Source organism: Lutra lutra, chromosome 8 (genome assembly GCF_902655055.1).
Source record: "Lutra lutra chromosome 8, mLutLut1.2, whole genome shotgun sequence".
NCBI classification, from domain to species: domain Eukaryota; kingdom Metazoa; phylum Chordata; class Mammalia; order Carnivora; family Mustelidae; genus Lutra; species Lutra lutra.
The window spans coordinates 125,178,310-125,203,433 of record NC_062285.1 but is presented as its reverse complement, the minus strand read 5'-3'; the positions used below and the strand labels follow the sequence as shown (position 1 = coordinate 125,203,433).

At 35.2% G+C, this 25,124-nt stretch overlaps 1 protein-coding gene across 12 annotated transcripts in view; it reads left to right on the top strand.

Moving 5' to 3' along the window:
• Positions 1-25,124, top strand: part of WASHC3 (WASH complex subunit 3) — a 136,862-nt gene that overhangs the window by 17,623 nt on the left and 94,115 nt on the right. For 11 of the 12 annotated variants that reach the window (XR_007129353.1, XR_007129355.1, XR_007129354.1 and 8 more), the window contains exon 6: positions 17,295-17,359. Coding sequence is in view for 8 of the 12 variants with exons in the window: in XM_047740780.1 (XP_047596736.1) it covers positions 17,295-17,359 (65 nt within the window). In the remaining 4 variants the exon portion in view is untranslated. Of the gene's footprint in view, positions 1-17,294; positions 17,360-19,534; positions 20,006-25,124 lie in introns of those variants that run through there. The other variant, XM_047740787.1, reaches the window with a different exon arrangement.

Genomic DNA, 25,124 nt, shown 5'->3' with positions numbered 1-25,124 from the left:
AACTTCAAAAACTCTTATTTTCCTTTTTAGTATAAATTTACTGTCCATTTATTCCACAAATATTTATTATACACTCACTTTAAGGTACTGTATTAGGAAATGTCTAGATTTATTTAGCCAGGTAATGTTCCCAGACATGACTGAACATTTTTATTTTTGTTATTAATTACCTAGACAAATTCCATTGTTTTTCAGATTCATAAGTATATCGTGTATGTGTGTGTGTGTGTGTGTGTGTGTGTAAATGACTCACTTTTCTAATCCTTGGGCTTACCATCTCACTAGGAATAAAAGCCAAAGTTCTTCACAAGCCTATGAGATCCTATACAATTTAGATCCCCTGTTACCCTTGATCTCTCATCTTCATTCACTCTCCTCCAGCTCTCCTGGCTGGTTTGATGTTCCTTGAATAAACATATAGACAATCTCCTGTCTCAGCCCTTTACCTCAGCTATTCTGCTTGAAACACTTTTTCCCAGGTACCTTATCTTGATGGTTGGTTCCCCTACTTTTTTCAGATTTTTACTCAAATATTACCTTCTCTCTGACCACATTCCTTTTTCCCCTGCTGTTTTTTCTTCATGTAACTGGCTAATAAGATATAAAATACAATCTATTTTACATACTTTGTGTCTTTTCAGTTACTAAAATACAGACTCTGTGGAGGTAGAGAATTTTTTGTGTACTGTACAATTCCTAGAACAATACTTGGCAAATAGTATTTACCTATAAATGAAAATACCTACATTTTCCTCTATGCCATTTTATCTTTTGATAAGTTGTGGGAATAGATTTCTTTACACCAGCTCAGTGGTTTTCAGACTAAGAAACATTATCAAAACATGTTACTGATTCCCACTATACTAAATAAGAATCTCTAAAGTTAGGACTTGGAGCTGGGCATATGTATAGCTCTTAAAAATATTTTATACTATATATAACATTAAAATATTTTTTATTTTAAAATATTAAGAAATAACAGCTCTTGTTTTTTGTTTTTAACTGTCATTCTGTGGCGTTGCTTGGCACTTAGCTTCAGTCTGTCCTTTTGCTTGGTGTCACTGAGTATGAGTAGGGGTTCGATTTCTTCTGCCTCAGACTTTTCCTGTTTTTAGCCCAATTTTCCTCATTTCAGTCCTTTGCCTCTCTTTTGCCCTTGGTGTGTGTGTTTCTAATTCCTAAACAGTTCCAAGGTTCTGGAAGTGCTACTTGTGGTATTCCCTCTTCTGACACATGGACTTGGCCTTCCTTTGCTATGCTAAGTCATCAATCACTCTTTTATCTGCTTTTAATTTCCATGTGTAATGCTTCATATATTCCTCTTAGTCATTAAAATTAGTGTTTGTGTTTTATTTCTTTTTGCCTAATTGTTTGAGGGTAATTTTCAAGAAGAAAAAGGGAAGCAAATCTTTATACTGCCATCCTAAAACTGCAAGTTCATCCAAGTTTAATTTAATTTTATTGTTTTCAATTTATTGTGCCAACCTGAATCCCAGAATCTTTACCCAACTTTTGTTTCCTTCTGCTCCCAATCCTGCATTTCATTCTTCAGACAAAACCACAAACCCTTCTCAATATTAGTTCCATAGTTTTCCACCTCTGAATCTAGAATCCCCTTCTCTTTATTACTACATATCCAGATTCTGCTCACTTGACATGTTCCCATGGATACTTCCTTCTGAATCCACCAACACTTAAAGCTAGGAGTAATAGCTCCCTTCAGTGATCTGTCCAACCACTTAAGTTTTTTTATGGAACTTATCATATCATATCATATCTTGTTTTTTGATCATTTATACATATTTTTACTGCCCCTGTTGAAAAGGAACCTGAGAGGAAGTTTTTTTTTAAGATTTTATTTATTTATTTGACAGAGATCACAAGTAAGCAGAGGCAGGCAGAGAGATTAAGAGGGAGGGAGGCAGGCTCCCTGCTGAGCAGAGAGCCCAATGCGGGCTCGATCCCAGAACCCTTGGATCATGACCCGAGCAAAGGCAGAGGCTTTAACCCACTGAGCCACCCAAGCGCCCCTGAGAGGAAGTATTTTATCTTGACTCATCGTTGCATTCACTTTGACATCTTACCCATAAAAGGTGCTCAGTCAATACTTGCTGTATGTACTATTTTGTCCTGCATATTAACTCTCCTTCCCAGCTTTGTGTCACCTGGAAACATATACATATATTACTGTTTCTTCAAGTCACTGATTTTAAATGTTTTGTGGGACCAGATCAAGAATAGACCAACTACAGGTCTCCCTCAGGGTTGATATAAATCTGCCAGTCATTGTTCTTTGGATATGGTCATTAAGTCATATATAAGTCCACTATTTTTTCTGCTTCCTAAGAATATCATGAGTCCCTGTCAGAATATCCAACCACAAATGTAGTTACATGTTTGACATCATCCAGTTTTGTTTTTGTTTAAATTTATGTGTGAAATTATTAAATCAGTTCCCTTCATTACATCCTTTATCTGTAGAGGATGAAGTTTTTAGCCACATAACAAGAATTTATCAGATGTTCTAATTTGAGCAAAATTAAGCCGCCAGTACATGTGAATAGCTAATGTCCCCATCATGGCTGATATTATCCTTCTACATGTTTTATGAAAGCCTGATCTAAATCATCCATCTGGTCAGGTGACCAAACTCCATTTGATAATACAACTGTTGACTTCTTTTAGCCTCACTTGGCCAGGGAGTTGGAGGGGTTCCTTTGTTTATGTTCATGTTCAAGAATCTCCGTGTATGTGTGTGTGTTTGTATAAATTCATTTGTAGGTATCTTCCACCTTCTGTTGTAAAATATTGTAAGACATTCCTTTCAAATGCCAGCTCCCACTGATGAATTCCTTTCCACTAAGTTTTAACAGTCCCTGAGATTTACTTATTTTGATATTGCAGGTTTGCACTCTATAAACACACGCCTTTTTTAGGCTGTTGGATTTGTTTTCTATTTGTTTGTATTTCTCCTCTTAATAATTACCTGCTAGTTCTTCCACTCTTTTTTTTCCTATAATATTATTGTTACTCATAGTCTTGCAGTTTTAACTGAAGATTATTTTTATTCTTCGATTTGAGTTTAAAGCACCTTGATCATAACTGTGTGGGTCTTGTTAAACATAATCTTTTGGTTCTTCTGAACTATTTAACATTTTTCTGGGAGTATAATCATTTTAGTGTCATAAGTCGTTACCCAACATGGTTCTTCAGCAGCATATGCATAGCTAGTTGTGTTTCCTATATCCGTATCTTTACGAAACTATAATTTTAACTGGAAAAACAGATGACAATACCACTCTGCTCTAGAAAATGCCTCACAGCAGTAAGAGTCATTTAAGGCCCAATTTAATCTGTATCATTGATTCGTTCAGTTTCTGTCAATGATGTGGGAAGAATCTGGATGGCATTGTATCTCTACACTTCAGGATAGTAAATTGCCTTCCTATTTTCTGTTTAGTCTTCTAATCAATTCATTCTGCTGAGGTAGTTTACTTCCTTGAGTGTGACTGAATATTTACAGGATTCAGAGGGATTAGAAAGAAAATCAAGTTTGACCATGCACTATATAAAGGAGCCTAACCCCAGCTAATTTGAGAGAGTAGCTTCGTAGCTTCATTAGAAATTGCCTTATCTATATTAGAAAGCTTCACTTTCCCAATGAAATTGTACATTTTTATTAAAATGCCCAGTTTTTCTCAACCTTAGAGGATGGCTAAGGTTTCTCTTGTTTGCCCACTACTGAAAATTTAGTTTTGGGGTGCCTGGGTGGCTCAGTCAGTTAATTATCTCACTCTTGATTTTGGCTCATGTCCTGGCCCCATGTCAGCCTCCTCACTGGACGTGGAACCTTTTTAAGATTCTCTCTCTCCCTCTCCTGCTACCCTTCCCCCACTCTAAAAAAATTAGTTTTAGTTTCTAATGTAGAGAAAGACCAGGGTTGTCCTTCAGTTATTGGTTTGATCATGAGTAGTTTGTCATCCATCGTACACATTGCTACATGTTATAAAAGCTGAAGCCTACAATCTGGAATGTAGGAAATTATTTGTATTAACAAAAGAAAAGGTAGAGTGGTCTCAAAAATACCTGTCTTCCTGAAAAAAACCACTATATACTAACAGTTTAAAAATCTCCTAAAATACCCCAAATAACCATTTCTATACCCTCAAAAGGAAATTAACAATGCCATAAGTTCTCCTTCCTCTTAAGGACAATAATAGGATTTCTTTCATTTTTAATTGCCTTTATGTTTTTGGCATTTAAAAATATGAGTTGCTTCTCCATAAGCAGAGTCTTATACCTATAATTCCACTTACGTTGTTTCTTATCTTTTCCAAAGTGTAAGAGTCTTCCACTCACTGTCTTAATACTTAATAGGCCCTCAATCCTCTTGTAATCCATTCTTTTGCTTCTTTCCTGAATTATTGTCTAGAACCATTTCATTCTGTCTAAGGGAGTAGACAAGTATTTCTCAAACCCATCTTCACTAGTGTAAAAGCTTAAAACTTGCTGGCTATCCATGTAGCGATCACTCACTTCAGATAGAGAAACATAAAAAGTCCTACAAATTACAAATACAGTTTTTTTTTTAAAGATTTTATTTATTTATTTGAGATGAGTGAGAGCAAGAGAGTGCACAGAGGGAGAGGGAGAAGGAGAAGCAGACTGCCAACTGAGCAGAGAGCCCTTACATGGGGCTTAATGCAGGGCTGGATTCCAGGACCCTGAGATCAGGACTTGAGTGAAGGCAGACTCTTAACCTACCAAGCGACCCATGTGCCCCTACAAAATTTTTTTTTTAATTTTCAGGCTTCCTAGATGTCAGGATAAGCTAGTCTTTTTTTGGCTTTCTTTCTAAGCTGCCATGCAAACTTCCTTTCTCTGAGTCCCAGCTATCTCTTAGAATGTGCTGCTTTGGTATTTGCCTTGCTTCACTTGCCACATACCTGCAAATTTGTTTTAAAAACTAGGCATTTCATTTGCAATGATGTGAATAGAGCTAGAGTATATTATGCCAAGTAAAATAAATCAGTCAGGGAAAAACAAATACCATATGATCTTACTCATATGTGGAATTTATTTTTATTTATTTATTTATTTATTTATTTATTTATTATTAACATACAATGTAATATTTGTTTCAGGGGTACAGGTCTAATTCATCAGTCTTAACACAATTCATAGCACTTACCATAGCACATACCCTCCCCAGTGTTTACCACCAAGCCACCTCATCCCTCCCACAACCCTCCCCTCCAGCAACCCTCAGTTTGTTTCCTGAGATTAAGAGTCTCTTATGGTTTGTTTCCCTCTCTGGTTTCATCTTGTTTCATTTTCCCCTCCTTTTGCCTATGATCCTCTGTCTTGTTTCTGAAATTCCTGTGGAATTAAAGAAAGAAAACAGATGAGCATATGGGAGGAGGGAAAAGAAAAAAAGGAGAGAGGGAAACAAGCCATAAGTGACTCTTAATGATAGAGAATAAACTGAGGGTTGGTGGAGGGGGAGGGTGGGGGATGGGCAAGGTGGGGGATGGGTATTTAAGGAAGGCACTGGCTGTAATGAGCACTGGGTGTTGTACGTAAGTGATGGATCACTGAATTCTACTCCAGAAACCAATATTGCACTGTATGTTAACTAACAAAATTTAAATAAAATTTTCAAAATAAAAAGTAAAAATAAACTAGGCAATTAAAACTGCTTAATTATTATAAACTTCTTTGAACAGAGGCCAGCAGAATCTTTCAAGTGTCCCAAGTAACCAGTTCACAGAGGAATAAACAGGACCTTGCTTTTTGGTCTCCATTACCTTTTTCTGTCACTCCTACATTACTGTGCTCTCTGAGATATAAGACTAAATTACATTTCCAAAAACTAGTTGTTATCTATGACATAATTTGAATACCTAAGAGCACACCTAGATCTTTAGTCTATTTCTAGGATGCAACATGATATAGTTTCTTTTTTTTTTTAAATAAAAAATAATTTATTTATTTTTTAAATTTCTTTTCAGTGTACCAGAATTCATTGTTTATGCACCACACCCAGTGCTCCATGCAATATGTGCCCTCCACCAGGCTCACCCAGCCTCCCATTCCCACCCCCTCCAAAACCCTCAGATTGTTTCTCAGAGTCCACAGTCTCTCATGGTTTGTCTCACCCTCCGATTTCCCCCAACTACCTTCTCCTCTCCAACATGTCCTTTTTCAAGTGGGTCAATGTAAGCATCAAATGGACTCAACATGGTATAGTTTCTTAACTTTGTCATATAGTTCTGCGTGACCATGGTCGGGTCATGTCACCTCTCAAGGCTTCAGTTCCCTCATATATAAAATGAGATCTGAAATTTCCTCTAGGTTTATGATCTATATTAATTGATCCCCAAATTTGGATCTCATTATAATGAAGAATCCTGGAACACCTGCTGGCATTTTCTGATTTTTTTTTTCCTTTTTAAGCAAGTTTTACACAAGATTTTTCAGTAGTAGTGATGTGTTCCAAATGTGGCAGATAATTGATTCTGATTTAACATTTGTTGTCATAATAGTGCAGCACAAGCCTTTCCTAAATTACATACTGCTTTTATAACTTAACTGGAATTGTGTACACAGATCACTTTTCCAATAGTTCCCTTTTTACTGGCAGAGCTTGGTGAATCCTTTGCCAGTAATAAACTCTGCATTGGGAAAGTCGACTTCTACATTAAGCCTAATGACTTGTATTTTTTGAAACCATATTTGCCAAAACAGTCTCTCGGACACTTGGACTTTTTTAAAGCTCTATTTTCTTTGGCGGGCTTAAAACGTAAATTGAATAATCTCCTTGGTTTTGGTGGTTCTGATGCATCTGTTGCCAGCAGTGGATGTTGGCTTGTGGAAATGTGACTTCCATTACCTAAGGATGAAGAATCTCCGACTGATTATTAAAGATGTTCTTCAGGAAGTTACGCACCTTAGACCTGAAAAATAATCAAGAGTACAAGTAGAGTACTCTTTAGATTAGGTATAGTTTTTGTAAAAGTAGTTAAGGACTTTAAAACCTTGTTTGGGATATGACCCTAGTGTGACTTCCCATGTCTGGAGAGTTCCAGGGTAGGCTCCTCATCATAGATCAACAGGGTAGTCAAAAGCAGGAGCTGCTGGTTCATATGTAGTTAGAATTATGGAAGACACTGGTACAGATTTAGTTTAACCACATGATATTTCTTCTTTCATTGTTTTTTGACTCTGTATTATAATATTAACATGTGGGTAGTTTGCTCTGTAATACCTAAAGTTTACTGTTCAGTATCAAGGTCAGTATTTTTTTTAATACATAATGGTCAGGGTGCTGTGGAAAACTTTCTGTGGTGTTTTAACGCCACATTGTGCATTGAAGATAAAAGCTGCATGTGTAATGATTGATTTTCTACACATGTGAATGTGGATAAAGATGGATAAAGAAAAGATACAAGTGAACTTTTTCCCATTTAATTAATTGCATTATTCAGCCAACTTTGCCAGTTCAAAAGGCAAATATTCTGTCTTTCCAGCAACTAAATGGTCAGCCAGACTAAACTAACTATAACTAAAAGAAAAAAGCAAAGCTTAGCAGAATAATAACTTGGAATTGAGGTAAATGGAACTCAAGAGACCACAGTTATCCTCCTTCAACTATATTCATTCTTACATCAAATGTGAAAAGGATTGGGTAGAGATTTCTCCAAAGGCAGAAAACTATGTCAGTTAGCCACCAATTGTATTATCTGTGCTTTTCAATAGCCTGAGTATCTGGAAAACCTAGAAATAGGTAACTTTGTTGTATTTGTTGCCCAAGAGGGGAAAAAATTACTTATTCTCTGCTAAAGTCAGTGAACTTAGCCTCTAAGGAAACCATGTCTGAAAAATTATCATGCCAATTTTACTGGAAAGTGTTTCACTTTCTCAAGAAAATTGTAGATTTTTGTTAAAATATCCAATTTTTTTTTCAAAGATTTCAAAATCACTTAGGATTTTTTAATATTTTGGCTCCCTTTTGAACCTTCCCCAAGTTGTCTGGAAAGTTAGGGGGTTCAGAGCCCCTGTATTAATTTTAAATGATGTATTTGCCCTTTTGTTTATTTGCTCTTTTACTTACATATGTTTGTTAGGGAACAGTAAATAATAATATTGCTAAGTTCAGGTTTTAAATTTCTTGCTTTCCCTGATATATTTGTTTTCCTGATTTCTCATTTTCCTTAGAGTACCAAAGGAAAAAAATGTAGTTGGCAGGTGCTGCTAAGTTAGGTTGTTGTCATTTGGTAATATTCTATGAACCTACTTTATCTATTCCCCATATATTCTTTGCTAATGCCGCTTTGCCATAAATATATAGCTTAGAATATTTTACTGCTGATATCACATATTTTTCATTGTAGCTTTCTTTTTTATTTTACTTATTTTTTTATTATGTTCAGTTAGCTAGCATAGAGTATATCATAAATATTTGGGATAGTGTTCAATGACTCATTACTTGTGTATAACACCCAGTGCTCATTCCCACACATGACTTCCTTAATACCCATCACCTGGTTATGCCATCCCCCACTCCTCTCCCTTCTGTAACCCTGAGTTCCTTTCTCAGAGTCCAGAGTCTAGTTTTCTTTTGTGTCAATCATTTGCTAAGAAGATGTTGATTTGGATAGTTTGGTTCCAGAAAGGTGTTATTTAACCATACCTATTTCTATTTATGGTATTTATAGTCTCTGGAAAAATACATTTTGAACTGTGAATTATAGTACCATTGAGAATCCTCAATCATATCTAAAGAAGAGTCACATACCAACAAAGAATAGTCACATACCAACCAACAAAGAATAGTCACATACCAATAGTCACATACCAACAAGCTGGTGTACACAGAAGTTGGTCTCAGACTTATAGAAGGATATCTGGCTGCTGTAGACTTGAATATTTTGTTTTTTTAGTAAGATATCAGATAATTAAAAATTAAAAATAATTTAAAAGGAGTAAATGGAACATAAGATACTTGAGAACACAAATAACCTTTTAAAAATAATTGATAAGGTAATTTTGGATGATAAATTTGTCAAATCAGTTTTTTCTAAGTATAAAAGTATGTATGAGAAGAATATATTTCTTTAGGAACTTACTCACCATGTCATATTTTCTTATCTTTGGTTTCATAACTAAAATAATTTACATAGGATGGCCTCTCTGAAACAATCCTTTTAAGCCAAAACATTTACTACTTTATTTCCGCTTATTTTCTGGAGTACCAACAAAATTTACTTCATCTGCCTTAAATTCACTGTAATACCATACCTCTGTATGCCTCTCCCCACAAAAGAAAGAAAAAGGAGTTAAGCAAACACAGAGGAGGGAACCTTTGGAGGGTAAGCTTAAGGTAGTTTTAAATTTCATAGGAATCTCCTTTAAATGATATATAAAATGGGAACCAACAAAAACAGGAGCATTTAGCAGAATAATATTTTTAACTTTAGACTTCATATCTTTCATTCTAACTCATTTAAACAACTCTGTAACTCTTTAGTAGAAGTTGTGACAAAAAGAATAGTACTTTACTATTAAGTTTCTTAGGGAAGTTTTTGAAGATACATACTAACAATGACAATTTTTATACTTGCTGAAATGTGTGGTATAGTTCTTTTACTCTGATCCATCTATAATTTTTTTTAAATGTTTAAAAGATTTTATTTATTTGACAGAGAGAGACAAAGCAAGAGAGGGAATACAAGCAAGGTGAGTAAGAGAGGGAGAAGCAGATTTCCAACCGATGCCTGGGCTCAATCCCAGGAGCCTGGGATCATCCCCTGAGCCAAAGGCAGATGCTTAATGACTGAGCCACCCAGGCACCCCCCCCCCCAATCTATAATTTTTTTAGTCACCCTACTCTGATTTCTCAGCGCCCTTTTATCTTCTTTGCTACTAATCACTCTGCAAGAAATAAGGGACCTCACAAAAAAGTTTTCCAAAGTTGTGAGGAAGAAATAATAGTGGTTAAGTAGTTACTTACTCAGATTTACTCTTTTCAGAAATATTGTGATTCTCATCTTAACTGTAAATTTGTCTAAGGTTATGGTTTACCTATGGGAAGAAAAGTAAAAGATCAGAGAAGCAAATGAACTGTAATAAGGAAGTGGACTTATCTCAAATGGCAGAGAAGTATCTTAGTGGTTTTAGAGACCGTCAACATAAGCACCATATTTGACAAGGATCTGAGAGCATAAACATTCACAATGGGGAAGACAGTCCTGGTGTGGAAGATATTTTCTCTTGAATGGATCATAGTGATATAAGATACAATATTTCATTTATAAGTTATTTTTTTGCTAAGGATTGTTTTAAAGTTTAGAAAAAAAAGCTAATATGTTAACTACGTTTTAAAAGGAAGTAGATTTCAAAATATTAAATTTTATTGAGAAATATTAATGAAAATTATTTCCCTACTTGAATATATTTACATCTTAATACTGCAATTTAAAAAAATATCTCCAGATTTATGTACATCTTACCATAGTTTTTCATAATATAAGAGACCATCCCAACTTTTCTTCTTGGTTTCCTAGCCCAAGTTTACAAATGACTTTTATTCAGTTAGTTGGTTAGATCATGTGCAGATGACACACTGCTATCAGATTCAGAGCCATTCTTTGTAGTTCTATGGCCACGTGGAATGGCTAATACTGGTATCTATCTTTTTTTTTTTTTTTTTTTTTTTGTATCTATCTTTCAATGGGTACCTATGGATTGCTAAGGGCATTGAATAAGACTCATGACACCAGTTCAAACACATTATCACTTTTGGAAAATTAGCTCAAAAGTAACTTTTGTGGTTTCAAGCAGTAGAATCATCTTTATAATTACTAAGAATTTTATTTTATTTTTTTTTTTTTTTTAATTTGACAGACAGATCATGAGTAGGCAGAGAGGCAGGCAGAGAGAGAGGAGGAGGAGGAGGCAGGCTCCCTGCTGAGCAGAGAGCCCGATGTGGGGCTCGATCCCAGGACCTTGAGATCATGACCTGAGCTGAAGGCAGAGGCTTTAACCGCTGAGCCACCCAGGCGCCCCATGAATTTTATTCTTTATAGTTTTTATTGCCATATTTGGAGATTTCTTTAATTCTCCTTGAATAGGTACATATAGTAATACATTTTCAAAAACTGAACAGAAGGCCCTCTGAACTTATTACACTTTTAATTTGGTGGTGAATTCCAAAATAATTTGTAATAGAAATTGTTTTTAAGTTTTTATTCCTGGAAAGTAGAAATATGGTTAAATTTGGGAAATTTTAATGAATACATATTTCAAAGAACAAATACCTTTGAGTGAAAATGTGGTATAGCAAAGCTGTAATTTAGCTGAGGTATTCATAATGGTGGTGTAGCATTAATTAGCCTATCAAAGCAAGTCTTTAAATTTTACATATTATTTGTACATTATAATGAAGGGAAGAAAATGGACCCTCCACAGCACCAAATTACTCTTAAATCAACAAATACTTGAATAGCTACAAAATGCAGAGAAAACATACAATGCACCATGACCATTACACCTAAGATTTATCATGTTGCAAAAATATCCAGGGGAAAAATCAATCACATGGGGAAATTGATGTGGCTCTAGTTTGAACTGACTTGTAACAATAGATCCTTCACCTTTTGAAATAATTTATTTAAAGGTTTTTATTGATAGACATTTAAGTTAACTTTAGTTCCCATTCCTAAAAGGAATATGGGATATTGGCTAATGTATTTATTTTTATGAATGTACTTTACCAGTTTCCTGAGGTCCTAGTCATGACCAGTGTCATTTTGGCCATTTTACAGTGATTTGTTCCTTCATCTTTAAAGATATCTGATGGGCACTCAGTGAAAGACTGTACAACTTATGTCTTAAGATAATCATTGAAAAAGGAAAAATTTACTGTTTGCTCCATGTAAACTACATAGCAGTAGTCAAGATATGTGAACCTCTTTTTTTTCCCCTGCATATTTAACTTCAAATCAGTGATCCTTCATGGCAACAGTATTGGAGTTAATATCAGAGTCTAGCGTTTTCTAAATCTATATAAGTCATTAGGAATAAAGCTTCCCTTTTTTTTAGATAGCCATATTCATTTTACAGTGATTAAGAGACTTATTTAAATTAATTTTGTACCCCATGATGGAAAACTTCCAGAAGGAGATCGTTGAGCATGTGTTTGCTTTTGTAGTAGGATTTGCTCTGTAAACATTCAGTATCTATTATATAGGATATTTCCCCTGAAGATTTTATTCTAATCATAGCACTCTATTTAATATATTTCATAAAAGGCAGTATAGATATTTTTAGGATAGTACTGTTGACAATCAGAAAGCAAAGAAATGGTTGAGTCAATTTCACTAAGTTAAAATTTAGGTAAACAACCTGATTAGAGGACTGGTTGCCTTTTTTCCAACCCATGGCATCTCCTCACCACCTACTCATTCCCTCTCCCTGCAAGTAAAAAAAGTACTCTTCATCTGTCAACTCAATATATTTTTTTTTCAATTGTTGCCCTAAGGCGGAAAAAACTTAATATTTTGCATCTTTCATAACTCAGTTGTTGTGATTCAAGCTATAAACTGAGAGGAGAAACTAAAGTATGAGGAGCATTTTTTGTTACTTTATAAAGAAGAGAAAAGTCCTTTATCTCTATTAGATTGAGTAAGGGTTGTTTTTTTTTTTTTTTTTTTTTTCTCCCCCTTTCTAATCTAAAACTTCAGGAAAGAATTCAGGAAAAGAATTCAGTAGCTTGTCCTCCATTAACATAATAAATGTAAATACTGGCAGCCTTCAGTTTTTGTGATACAAGAAACTAGTAACTGTTAGTGTTGCCATCATAATTTCATTAGTGTGGCTTCTTTACACACTTTCTCCAGTGACGCAAATACAGACGTGATTTTTTGGAACATCAAACTTATGGCTCCCTTCTTTCTTCTTCATTACTTATGTTGGACAAACTACCATTATCACTTGCCAAGAATAATCCCACAGTTCAGTAGACTTCAGTTTTGAGGTCTCTCATGTCCAACTTAGACCACCAGTAGCTTTTTCTCTTGGAAATCGGAAACTGGACACTTCTTTTTGATGTTTAACAAACCCGACTCTGTTCCTTAACCCCTACGGAAGAATATATCAAAACAACAAATTTTCTAAGCAACACCACTGGAAACATAGCAGCAAATCCCTTTTGGAATCCATCCTTTGGAACACAGGCCAAATTATTTTTGTTTCAAGCTTTATGAGATTTGTTAAAATAGGGAGTTTACCTAATTCTACCAAATTCCCTTTCCCCATTACTCCCTACCCACTGCTTCCCTTCACTCCCACCTCATACACACTTTCTTTGCTATATTTTAGGAAATGTTTTTTTCAACTTCATTTCTCCTCCCTTCTGTTTTCTCGGCTTTGTAACTTATTAGTATGACCTTTCCAATGAGATCCTGTGGATTATGCTAAAGTATAATAAATAAATCACATAGTTGAGTTTGTAGAAAGACCTTATATCATCAGACCATAGTTAACAGAAACTGAGAGGTCTTTTTAAAGAAGTAGAACATAAAACTCTGCTCTTTTTCACATCTCTTCTTGCACTTTAGTGTTTTTTATGAAATGTTCTACAGTCCTAACTTTCCTTGTTACACTAAATAGTTAAGTAATGGCTAAGTTTTAATTATCAAGTTAAATTCCCAACCTTATCTTTCAAGTGTCAGCTTTCTCTTCTACCATTAAAATTAAATGCATTTTATTATGAAGTAATCATTAAGTACATTTTGTACTTAAGAGAAAAATCTTTTTCTCAAGTCTTAGTTCCAGGAAATATATTTTAAAAGTGGTACAAGTTTTAAGTTCATGCTTTTTGGTTCCAAATAGAAGTGTCTGTTCATATTGGATGCCCCTAAGCAAGTAACAGCCTTTTTTTTTTTTATCCTTAAACTTCATAAGCTGACATTTTATTTTCCACCTTTTTTGTCTTCCAAACCTACCATATTTCACTTTTCAGAATTTCTTGAAGTTTACACCATGAAACAGTATTGTTTTCAGGAATATGGCTTTGAAGAGAATTCTACAATGGTGCTATTTATTTTCATCTAACATTTAGGATGCATTTAAGTGTACATTACTTTGAGTCTTTTTTATTTTGAGGGAGAGAGAGACAGCACATCTAACATTTAGGATGCCTGTAAGTGTCCATCTCTCTGAATTGAATATCACACAGTGGCTAATGACATTGAAGGCCTGAAGGGAAGAATATGCAGCACCAGTGGAGCGGTGATTGAGCTTTTTCCCATGTGGGCTCAGGCTCAGCTTACCCCTTCTGCCACATTGGATGAAGAGATATTACAGAGAGGGTCCCAACCATGTGAACAGCCTTTTAAAGTACAGTGATTCCACTTTTGAAAGTGATGTATTGCAGGTTTTCAAATTTAACACATAATAGTGGTTTCCTCATCTTTTGGAACGATACAAAGAGTAGGAATTGGCAGACTTGATTGCATCTTCTTCCCGTAGAGCTTTACAAGTGAGCTTTCAGTAACTGTTTATCATCAAATCAGTCATCTTTTCAAGTAAATATGTATTTATTTCTGACATGTCTTTTTCTTATTGTTTTGATGTTCTTATCCTGAATTTTGAGATTCACATGTTCTCAATGTTTTTGTGACTTGTAAACTACTAGCATTGTCATTACTTAGTGTTTATATTGGGGTAGACAAGATGTATAATACAATCCCAGGAGAATTCTTGAATTTTATTTGACCTTTGTGTCCAAATGGAATTGGACCATTTGTTATGAAAAGAACATTAACATAGCTATACTTAAGAATGGAAAGCTCTGAAATCTTTATTTGAAAAGACATTTACTCATCTTGTTAAGTATTTATTGTACATCCCAGCCAAGGTTTTAATCGTTTTGAGTTATCAACTTTTTTTTTTTTTTGGAGGTATAAGAAAAGTGAGAATGTGATATCTGACTTGTTTACAGCAGAATTAGTAATGGATAGGCTCAAATGATTAAATGATTTAATTTGGGCTTGTATGATATTAGATAGCACTGATTCCATTAAGTCAGTTAAAATGTGTACCTTATTAGATTATTTAAGCACTCCATACATGCTAATATAAAAGCAAAAGAAGAGCTATTTTTTTTTTTTTTACTTTTTTTAAAAATTAACATATAATGTATTATTAGCCTCAGGGGTACAGGTCTGTGAATCGCCAGGTTTACCCACATCACAGCACTCATCATAGCACATACCCTCCCCAATGTGCATAACCCAACCACCCTCTCCCTACCCTCCTACCCCCGGCAACCCTCAGTTTGTTTTGTGAAATTAAGAGTCTCTTATGGTTTGTCTCCCTCCTGATCCCATCTTGTTTCATTTATTCTTTTCCTATCCCCGAACCCTCCATGTTGCTTCTCGACTTCCTCATATCAGGGAGATCATATGATAGTTGTCTTTCTCCATTTGATTTATTTCGCTAAGCATAATACCCTCTAGTTCCATCCACGTTGTCGCAAATGACAAGATTTCATTTCTTTTGATATCTGCATAGTATTCCATTGTATATATATACCACATCAAAAGAGCTATTTTAAATATGAGCCATCTAAAAGGTCTTGTTTTAACGGGTATGTGGAGAGGCTATAAAGGAGGCTTTTTATTTTAGCTTCTATTCATTTAATTTTTTTTGTTTTATTGAGAAATAATTGAAATACATCACTGTATAAGTTTAAGGCATACAGCATGATGATTTGATTTACCTATATTGTAAAATGATTACAATAGGTTTCGTTAACATCCATCATCTCATAAAGATATAGTGAGAAGAAAAGAAAAAAATTCCCCTTGTGATGAGAATTCTTAGGATCTACTCTCTAAACAAGTTTCCTATATATCATACAGCAGTGTTAGCTGTAATCATTATGTTGTACATTACATCCCTACTACTTGTTTATCTTATAACTGGAAGTTTCTCCTTTTGAACACCTTCTATATAGTTCCCTCTCCTTGCCCCCACCCACTCCCATCCCTGCCTCTGTTTACCACAAATCTGGTCTTTTTCTATGAGTTTGGTGGTTTGCTTTTGTTTTTGGAACCAACGTAGAATAAAATTGTAAAGTATTTGTCTTTGTGTGTTTAGCATAATGCCATCAAGGTGCATCCATGTTGTCATAAATAGTAAGATTGTCTCTTTTTTATGGCTGAATAATATTCCATTGTGTGTATATATACCACAACTTCTTTCTCCAATCATCCATTAATGGACACTTAGGTTGTTTCCATGTTTTGACTATTACAAACAATGCTGCTACAAAAATGGACCTACAGATATTTTTTTGAGTTAGTATATTCATTTCTGAGTTAGTATATTCATTTCTTTTGAATATATTAACCAGCAATTGGTTAATATACGCTGGATCATATGGTAGTTCTGTTTTAATTTTTTGAGGAATCTTCATACTGTTTTCTGTAGTGGCTTTACCAGTTTACAGTCCCACCAACAGTGCACAAGGTTCCCTTGCTCACATCCATGCCAGTATCTGTTATCTCTGTCTTTTTAATGATGGCCATTTTAATAGGCATGAGGTGATATCTCATTGTTTGTAATTTGCATTTCTCTTAATAGGGATGTTGAGCATCTTTTTGTGTACCTATTGGCCATTCATATATCTTTGGAAAAATGCCTATTTAGGTCCTTTGCCCATTTTTAAATTGCATAATTTATTTGCTATCAAGTTGCCTGAGTTCTTTGTATATTTTGGATACTAACCTCTTATCAGATAAATGGTTTGTCAATATTTTTTCCCATTCCGTATTTGTTTTCACTTTGTCAGTGGTTTCTTTTGCTGAACAGAAGCTTTTTAGTTTGATATAGTCTCACTTATTTTGTAATTTGTTACTTGTGCCTTAGGGGTAATTTTCATAAAATCATTATCAAATCCCATATCAAAGAGCTTTTTTCCTATGTTTTCTTCTAGGAGTTTCATGGTTTCAGTTTTTACATTTATGTCTCTAATCCATTTTGAGTTAATTTTTGTAAGCGGTGTAAGTTAGGGATCAGGTTTCCTTTTACATGTGACTATCCAATTTCCGAGCATCATTAATTGAAGAGACTTTATTTTCTCCATTCTTGGCTCCCTTGTCAAACATTAGTTTGCCATCTGTATTTGGGGTTATATCTGGCCTCTCAATTCTCCTTCATTGTTCTATTTATCTGTTTTTATGAAGAAGGCATTTTTAATCATTGATTATCTTATGTCCTTTGCTTAGGGTGTTCCAGTGATGGCAATAAGAAACAAAATGATATCAGAAGGACTAGACCCAGATCTTCTTGAGTAAGTAATTCTTCTAATATTATGCCAAGATGTTAAATTTATCAGTTATAATAAAAAAAACTCCAAGCTCTGTTTTTTTCTACTATACAGTGTTTTATGGTTGAGGAAACCACTTTCATAAATAGTGTCTCTGCTAATGTTACAAAAATGAAAAATCCATCCTATGTTCCTAAAACCAGCCATTGCACATTGTAGAAGCATTTTCAATAGATTGTTGATGAATCCATACATCCGGAAGAGATGGAATTTGATGACAGTTTAGCTGCACACAAGAAGTTTTTGTTTTCTTTCATGCCACCTTTTTCTTTTCTTTTTTATTCTATTCTTTTCTATTCTCTTTCCCTCCCTCCCTTCCTCTTGTTCTTTCTCTCTTTGTTTTCTTCATTTCCTTTCTTTCTTTCATTCCTTTTGTTTCATTCTCTTTCTTTCCTCCTTTCTTTCATTCATTCATTCATTCATTTTTTAAGACCTTAGTGTATAGGAAATTTACTCCACCATAATCTAAGTTGAGCCAGATTGAGAAATAAAAAGGATAAAGCCACTCTAGGTCCACATTAATAATTATTATGAAACTAAATATCTGTTTGTGTGAATTTTATTAAAAAAATTTTTTTTGAGAAATGCTGACAAATCGTGGCTCAGAAATTTGACAATAATTTATTCCATCCAAGCAAACCTGGCTACATAGCTCATTCTGGATAAAATATATCTTAATCGATTATTCAGAGCTAGTCAGTTTTTCAAGTATCTAGATACATGTAAAGAGTCCAGTTTGGGGCTGGACTGGACTGATATATTTAGTCATGTTATCCAGACATTCGTACTATACTAGCAGTATACTTTGAAATTTTTCTTGGCTCTCAGCCCTTCAAGAAAATGTGTGCCTTTTGGAGGTGAAACACCATAAAACAGTCTTTTTCTTATATTTTATCTTTTAAAAACAATATTTAAGAATTTTTTAAAAGTCTGTAAGGACAGATTTCAAACATGTATCTACATTTAGTATATATTCAAGTAGCAAACAGTTTAAGTACAGGGACATATATTGGTAATTTGAACTCAAGCATCTCTAGGATATTTGGCGTTTGTTCTGGAAATTGTTTCTGACACATACACTTTAAAAGCAGATGGATTGTGACATATGTTTTAATGTGAATTGAACATACGGGTCCAATCCATTTTGGTATTCATTGGAATATATGTCATAAATATATTTAACACTGACCATGACCTCTTTTTTGCTTCTGGAAATACACAGTAGACCTTCTATAATAACAGAGAGCTAAAATGACCTTTAAAATGATGATTTTTCTCTCTAGAGAAAATGTAATGGAAAACTAACAGTCCAGTAAGCATCAGCATATGTTGGATATCCAATCTCTTTACCCCCTACTGGCTTCATTTCATCCTCTGCCTAGACTAAACTTACTTCATAATCTTTTACTTCAGTCAGCTACCCACACCACAAACTTGAAAATCATCCTTGATTCTATCTGCTTCCCTGTCCCTTACTTGTCAGTCACGATGATTTTTTTTGTTTTTCATATATGTCACAGCTGACCACAGGACTCCATGCCCATTGCTGTTTAGTTCAAGCCCTCATCATTTCTTACCTAAATTATTAAAATAGCTCCTAATTGGTTTCCTTATTCTCTTTCAGTCTGTCACTAAAGTTTTAGTAGATCTATTCACACTTCATTCTTGTTTCAGAACTTTCTGTGACTCTCAGTTGCTTTTGACACATATTCTAACATCTTAGAATTGCATATAGATGTGTTTATCATCAAGATCCAGACTCTTTCATTTCTTGCACTCTTCCATACATTACTATCTCCTGCAGCTGTAGCAGACTACTTGCAGTTCTCTCAATATATCATTCACCTATTCCCTTTTGGTGTCTTTGAATTTTTTTCTCTCCTTGGAACTCCCTTCCCCCGCTCTTATTGGCCTGACTGATTTCATATACATCAAGACTTCATTTAGGTCACCATGGGGGGATGTCCATGGATGACTACCTAGGGGGAGAACCCCCAGTACCCCCAGTACTTCCTCGATATATCTCATTTAACAAGTTTGAGAACCCATCATTGTCTGTAAATGTTAAGAAACATTCAGTTGCAAGGTGGTGCCAAGTTTTGGGGTAGAATTCCAGTAACAGTTAACGTTGTCTTACAGAAAAGCTGCTCCTCAACCACAGCCTGGAGCCTGAATTCTGACCCATTACCTCATAAGTACATGCCATCGGTCACAAGGGTTGGAGTGGGGGTGACTCACTATAACCTATCACCACGACTACTAGAAAACCAGTTTCAGCATTTAGCTAGATATGACAAGTGAAATCGGCCACCTCTTTAAAGAGGAATTGTGGATTTGGGGAATCATGTTTACAGAAAACTAAGGAACCTCACTTTGGAAGAAAAGGCTGAGATGATGAAAGAGAAGAAGGTGCCATCTGAGGGAAGAGTATACTTTTATTTAGAATTTTAGCCGAGAACTTTCAGTAAGCATTGTTTTGTTTTTCCTTTAAAGTATAAAGTACACTCTTATTTTATTAGCCTTAGGCAGTAAGACAGACTTGTACAACTGTTAGAGGAAATAGTCTAGATCTGTCTGCATGGAGCAAAAAGCAAAACTAAAATTAATATAAAAATAAAGACTCGTCACAAATACATTCTTTGATTGACTTGTGTGTTTAAAAATTTGGAAGCTAAGAGACAAAATTTTAAACAGTTTAAAACTGGCTATTTTCCTAGAAAAATGACTATCATTGAATTTTAGAAAGTCTATGAAACTGAAGAAAAGACCTGATAGTTACCAAATAAAATTTGTTACTAAATGATCATTTAATTATTTTTAAAAGTCCCAAGTTTTTGAAAATAACAGGAGTACTTATATAACCAAGAATTATTCCTGTTTAGCTTGTAAAAATTAGTTTCCAATGCCAATGAAATAAAGACATGTAGAAAGAGTACCTTTGTCATCATCATACTTTAAAGAGTTTAAGGGAAAACAAAATGGAAATTTTAAGATTAATCTGTTCTAGGTTTATATCCAGAACTATAGAACAGGTAAATTCTTTTAATCAATGCCTAATTTTTTTAACAGGAAAAAAAGTTTCTCCCTTATCCTGTTTTGTCTTTTTGTTGTTGTATACTTTTATGTCCCAGAATTAACCTAGTAATTACTACTTTTACTATTCTAGGATATATAGGCTAGCAGATTCTCTTTTATTCATTCTATTTTCTAGTCAGCCTGAGCTATTAATTGCTCCCCATACTGCTTTAGAATGTCTTAGTTTTTTTTTTTAATTTAATTTTATTTTTGTGTGTGTTCCAAAATTCATTGTTTATGCACCTCACCCAGTGCTCCATACAGTACGTGTCCTCCATAATACCCACCACCAGGCTCAATGAATTCCCCACCCCTTTACCCTCCAAAACCCTTAGTTTGTTTCTCAGAGTCCACAGTCTCATAGTTTTTCTCCCCCTCCGATTTCCCCCAACTCACTTCTTCTTCTCTCCACCTCCCAATGTCCTCTGTGTTATTCCTTATGATCCACAAGTAAGTGAAACCACATGATAATTGACTCTCTCTGCTTGACTTATTTCACTCAGCATAATCTCCTCCAGTTCCGTCCATGTTGACGCAAAAGTTGGGTATTCATCCTTTCTGATGGAGGCATAATTCTCCACTGTATATATGGACCACATCTTCTTTATCCATTCGTCTGTTGAAGGGCATCTTGGCTCTTTCCACAGTTTGGAAAGCAGCAGCATTGCTTCTATGAACATTGGGATACAGATGGCCCTTCTTTTCACTACATCTGTATTTTTGGGGTAAATACCCAGTAGTGCAATTGCAGGGTGATAGGTTAACTCTATTTTTAAGGAAGATTCTTAAGGAATCTCCACACTGTTTTGCAAATTGGCTGCATCAACTTGCATTCTCCCCAACAGTGTAAAAGGGTTCCCCTTTCTGCACATCCTCTCCAATACATGTTGTTTACTGTCTTGTTGGTTTTGGACATTCTTACTGCTGTAAGGTGGTATCTCAGTGTGGTTTTGATTTGATTCTCCCTGATGGCTAATGATGATGAACATTTTTTCTTGTGTCTGTTAGCCGTTTGTATGTCTTCTTTGGAGAATTGTTTGTTCATGTCTTCTGCCCATTTTTTGACGTGATTATCTGTTTTGTGTGTGTTCAGTTTGAGGAGTTTTTATAGATCTTGGATATCAGCCCTTTGTCTGTAGTGTCATTTGCAAATATCTTCTCCCATTCTGTGGGTTACCTCTTTGTTTTGTTGACTGTTTCCTTTGCTGTGCAGAAACTTTTGATCTTGATGAAGTCTAAAAATTCATGTTAGCTTTTGTTTCCTTTGCCTTTGGGGACATGTCTTGGAAGAAATTGCTGTGGCCAATGTCAAAGAGGTTACTGCCTATGTTCTCCTCTATGATTTTGATAGATTACTGCCTCACGTTGAGGTCTTTTATCCATTTCGAGTTTATCTTTGTATATGGTGTAAGAGAATGGTCGAATTTCATTATTCTATACATAGCTGTCCAATTTCCCCAACACCATTTATTGAAGAGACTGTCTTTTTTCCACTGTATACTTTTCCCTGCTTTGTCAAAGATTATTTGACCATAGAGTTGAGGGTCTATATCTGGGCTCTCTAGTCTGTTCCACTGGTCTGTGTGTCTCTTTTTGTGCCGGTACCATGCTGTCTTGGTGATCATAGCTTTGTAGTAAAGCTTGAAATCAGGCAATGTGATGTCCCCAGTTTTGTTTTTCTTTTTCAGCATTTCCTTAACAATTTGGGTTCCACACAAATTTTAGGAATGTTTGTTCCAGCTCGTTGAAAAATACTGGTGGAATTTTTATCAGGATGGCATTGAAAGTATAGATTGCTCTAGGCAGTATAGACATTTTAACAATGTTTATCCTTCCGATCCATGAACATGGAATGCTCTTCCATCTTTTGTGTCTTCTTCAATTTCTTTCATGAGTGTTCTGTAGTTCCTCAAGTACAGATCCTTTACCTCTTTGGTTAGGTTTATTCCCAGATATCTTATGGTTCTTAGTGCTATAATAAATGGAATCGATCCTCTAATTTCCCTTTTTGTATTTTCATTGTTAGTGTATAAGAAAGCAACTGATTTCTGTACATTGATTTTGTATCCTGCCACATTACTGAAGTGCTGTATGAGTTCTAGTACTTGGGGGTGGAGTCTTTTGGGTTTTCTATGTAGAGTATCATGTCATCTGCAAAGAGAGAAAGTTTGACTTCTTCATTGTCAATTTCTTTTTGTTGTCTGATTACAGTTGCTAGGACTTCTAGTACTATATTGAACAACAGTGGGGAGAATGGACATCCTTGTCGTGTTCCTGATCTCAAAGGGAAGGCTGTCAGCTTTTTCCCATTGAGGATGATAATTGTTGTGGGTTTTTCATAGATAGATTTTATGAAGTTGAGGAATGTTCCCTCTTTCCCTATACTTTGAAGCGTTTTAGTCAGGAATGGATGCTATATCTTGTCAAATGCTTTTTCTGCATCAATTGAGAGGACCATGTAGCTCTTCTCCTCTTACTGATTTGTTCTATCACATTGATTGATTTGCGAATGTTGAACCACCCTTGCATCCCATGGATAAAACCCACCTGGTCACGGTGGACAATCTTTTTAATGTACTGTTGGATCCTGTTAGCTAGGATCTTTTTGAGAATCTTAGCATCCATATTCATCAGGGATATTGGTCTGAAATTCTCCTTTTTGGTGGGGTCTTTGCCTGGTTTGGGGAGCAGGGTAATGCTGGCTTCATAAAACGAGTCTGGCAGTTTTCCTTCTGTTTCTATTTTTTGAAACAGCTTCAGGATAATAGGTATTATTTCTTCTTTGAATGTTGGGTAAAATTCTCCAGGGAATCCGTCAGGTCGTCAGCTCTTGTTTTTTAAGAGGTTTTGATCATTTCTTCAATCTCATTACTAGGTATTGCTCTACTCAGGTTGTCAATTTCTTCCTGATTCAGTTTTAGAAGTTTATAGGTTTCCAGGAGTGCATCCATTTCATCTAGGTTGCTTAACTTATTGGCATATAACTGTTGATAATAATTTCTGTTGATTGTTTCTATTTCCTTGGTATTAGTCATGATTTCTCCCTTTTCATTCATAATTTTATTAATTTGGGTTCTCTCTTTTCTTTTGGATTAGTTTGGCCAGTGGGTTATCAATCTTATTGATTCTTTCAAAAAACTAGCTTCTAGTTTCATTGATGTGTTTTACTCTATCTCTAGTTTCTATCTCATAGATCTCTGCTCTAATATTGATTATTTCCCTTCCTGTGTGTAGGGTTGGCTTAATTTGTTGTTGATTCTCCAGTTCTTTAAGGTGTAAAGAGACCTGGTGTATTCTGGATTTTTCTGTTTTTTTTTTGAGGGAGGCTTGGATGGCTATGTATTTCCCCCTTAGGACCATCTTTGCCATATCCCATAGTTTTGGTACTGATGTGTCTTCATTCTCATTGGTTTCCATGAATTGTTTAAGTTCTTTGATTTCCTGGTGGATCCAAACATTCTTAAGCAGGGTGGTCTTTAGCTTCCAAGTGTTTGAATTCCTTGCATACTTTTTCTTGTGGTTGAGTTCCAGTTTCAAAACATTGTGGTCTGAGAATATGCAGGGAATCATCTCAATCTTTTGGTATTGGTTGAGCCCTGATTTGTGACCAAGTATGTAATCTATTCTGGAAAAAGTTCCATGTGTGCTAGAGAAGAATAAGTATTCTGTCGTTTTAGGGTAGAATGTTCTGTATGTATATCTATGAGGTCCATCTGGTCCAGTGTGTCATTCAGTGCTCTTGTTTCTTTATTGATTTTCCATTTGGGTGATCTATTACTGAGAGTGGCATGTTAAGATCCCCTACTATTAATGTATTCATATCAATATGACTATCTTGATTAACAGTTGTCTTATGTAGTTAACTGCTCCCGTTTTGGGGGCATAAATATTTATAATTGTTAGATCTTTTTGTTGGATAGACCCTTTACGAATGATATAGTGTCCTTATTTACCTCTGACTACAGTCTTTAGTTTAAAATCTAATTTATCTGATATGAGAATCACTACGCCAGCTTTCTTTTGAGGCCCATTGGCATGAGAGATGCTTCTCCATCCCTTCACTTTCAGTCTGGATGTATCTTTAGGTTCCAAATGGGTCTCCTGTAGACGGCATATGGATGGGTCCTGTCGTTTTATCCATTCTGCAACCCTGTGTCATTTTATGGGAGCATTTAGGCTGTTCACGTTAAGAGTAATTATTGAAAGATACGTTTTTATTGACATCATGTTGCCTGTAAAGTACTTGTTTCTATAGATTGTCTCTGTAAATTTCTGTTCTGTGTCACTCTTGGGTTCTTTCTTCTTTAACAGAACCCCCCCCTTAATATTTCTTGTAGTGCCGGCTTGGTGGTCACATACTCTTTTAAACCTTGCCAGTCTTGGAAGCTCTTTATCTCACCATCTATTTTGAATGTCAGCCTTGCTGGATAAAGTATTCTTGGCTGCATGTTCTTCTCATTTAGTGTCCTAAATATGTCTTGCCAGCCCTTTCTGGCTTGCCAGGTTTCTGTGGACAGGTCTGCCGTTATTCTGATGGACCTTCCTCTGTACGTAAGGAATCTCTTCCCCCAGCTGTCCTCAGGAGCTCTTGTCTAAAATTATGATTCATCAGTCTCACAATCAAATGCTTCAAGGTCTTTCTAGATTCCTTGAT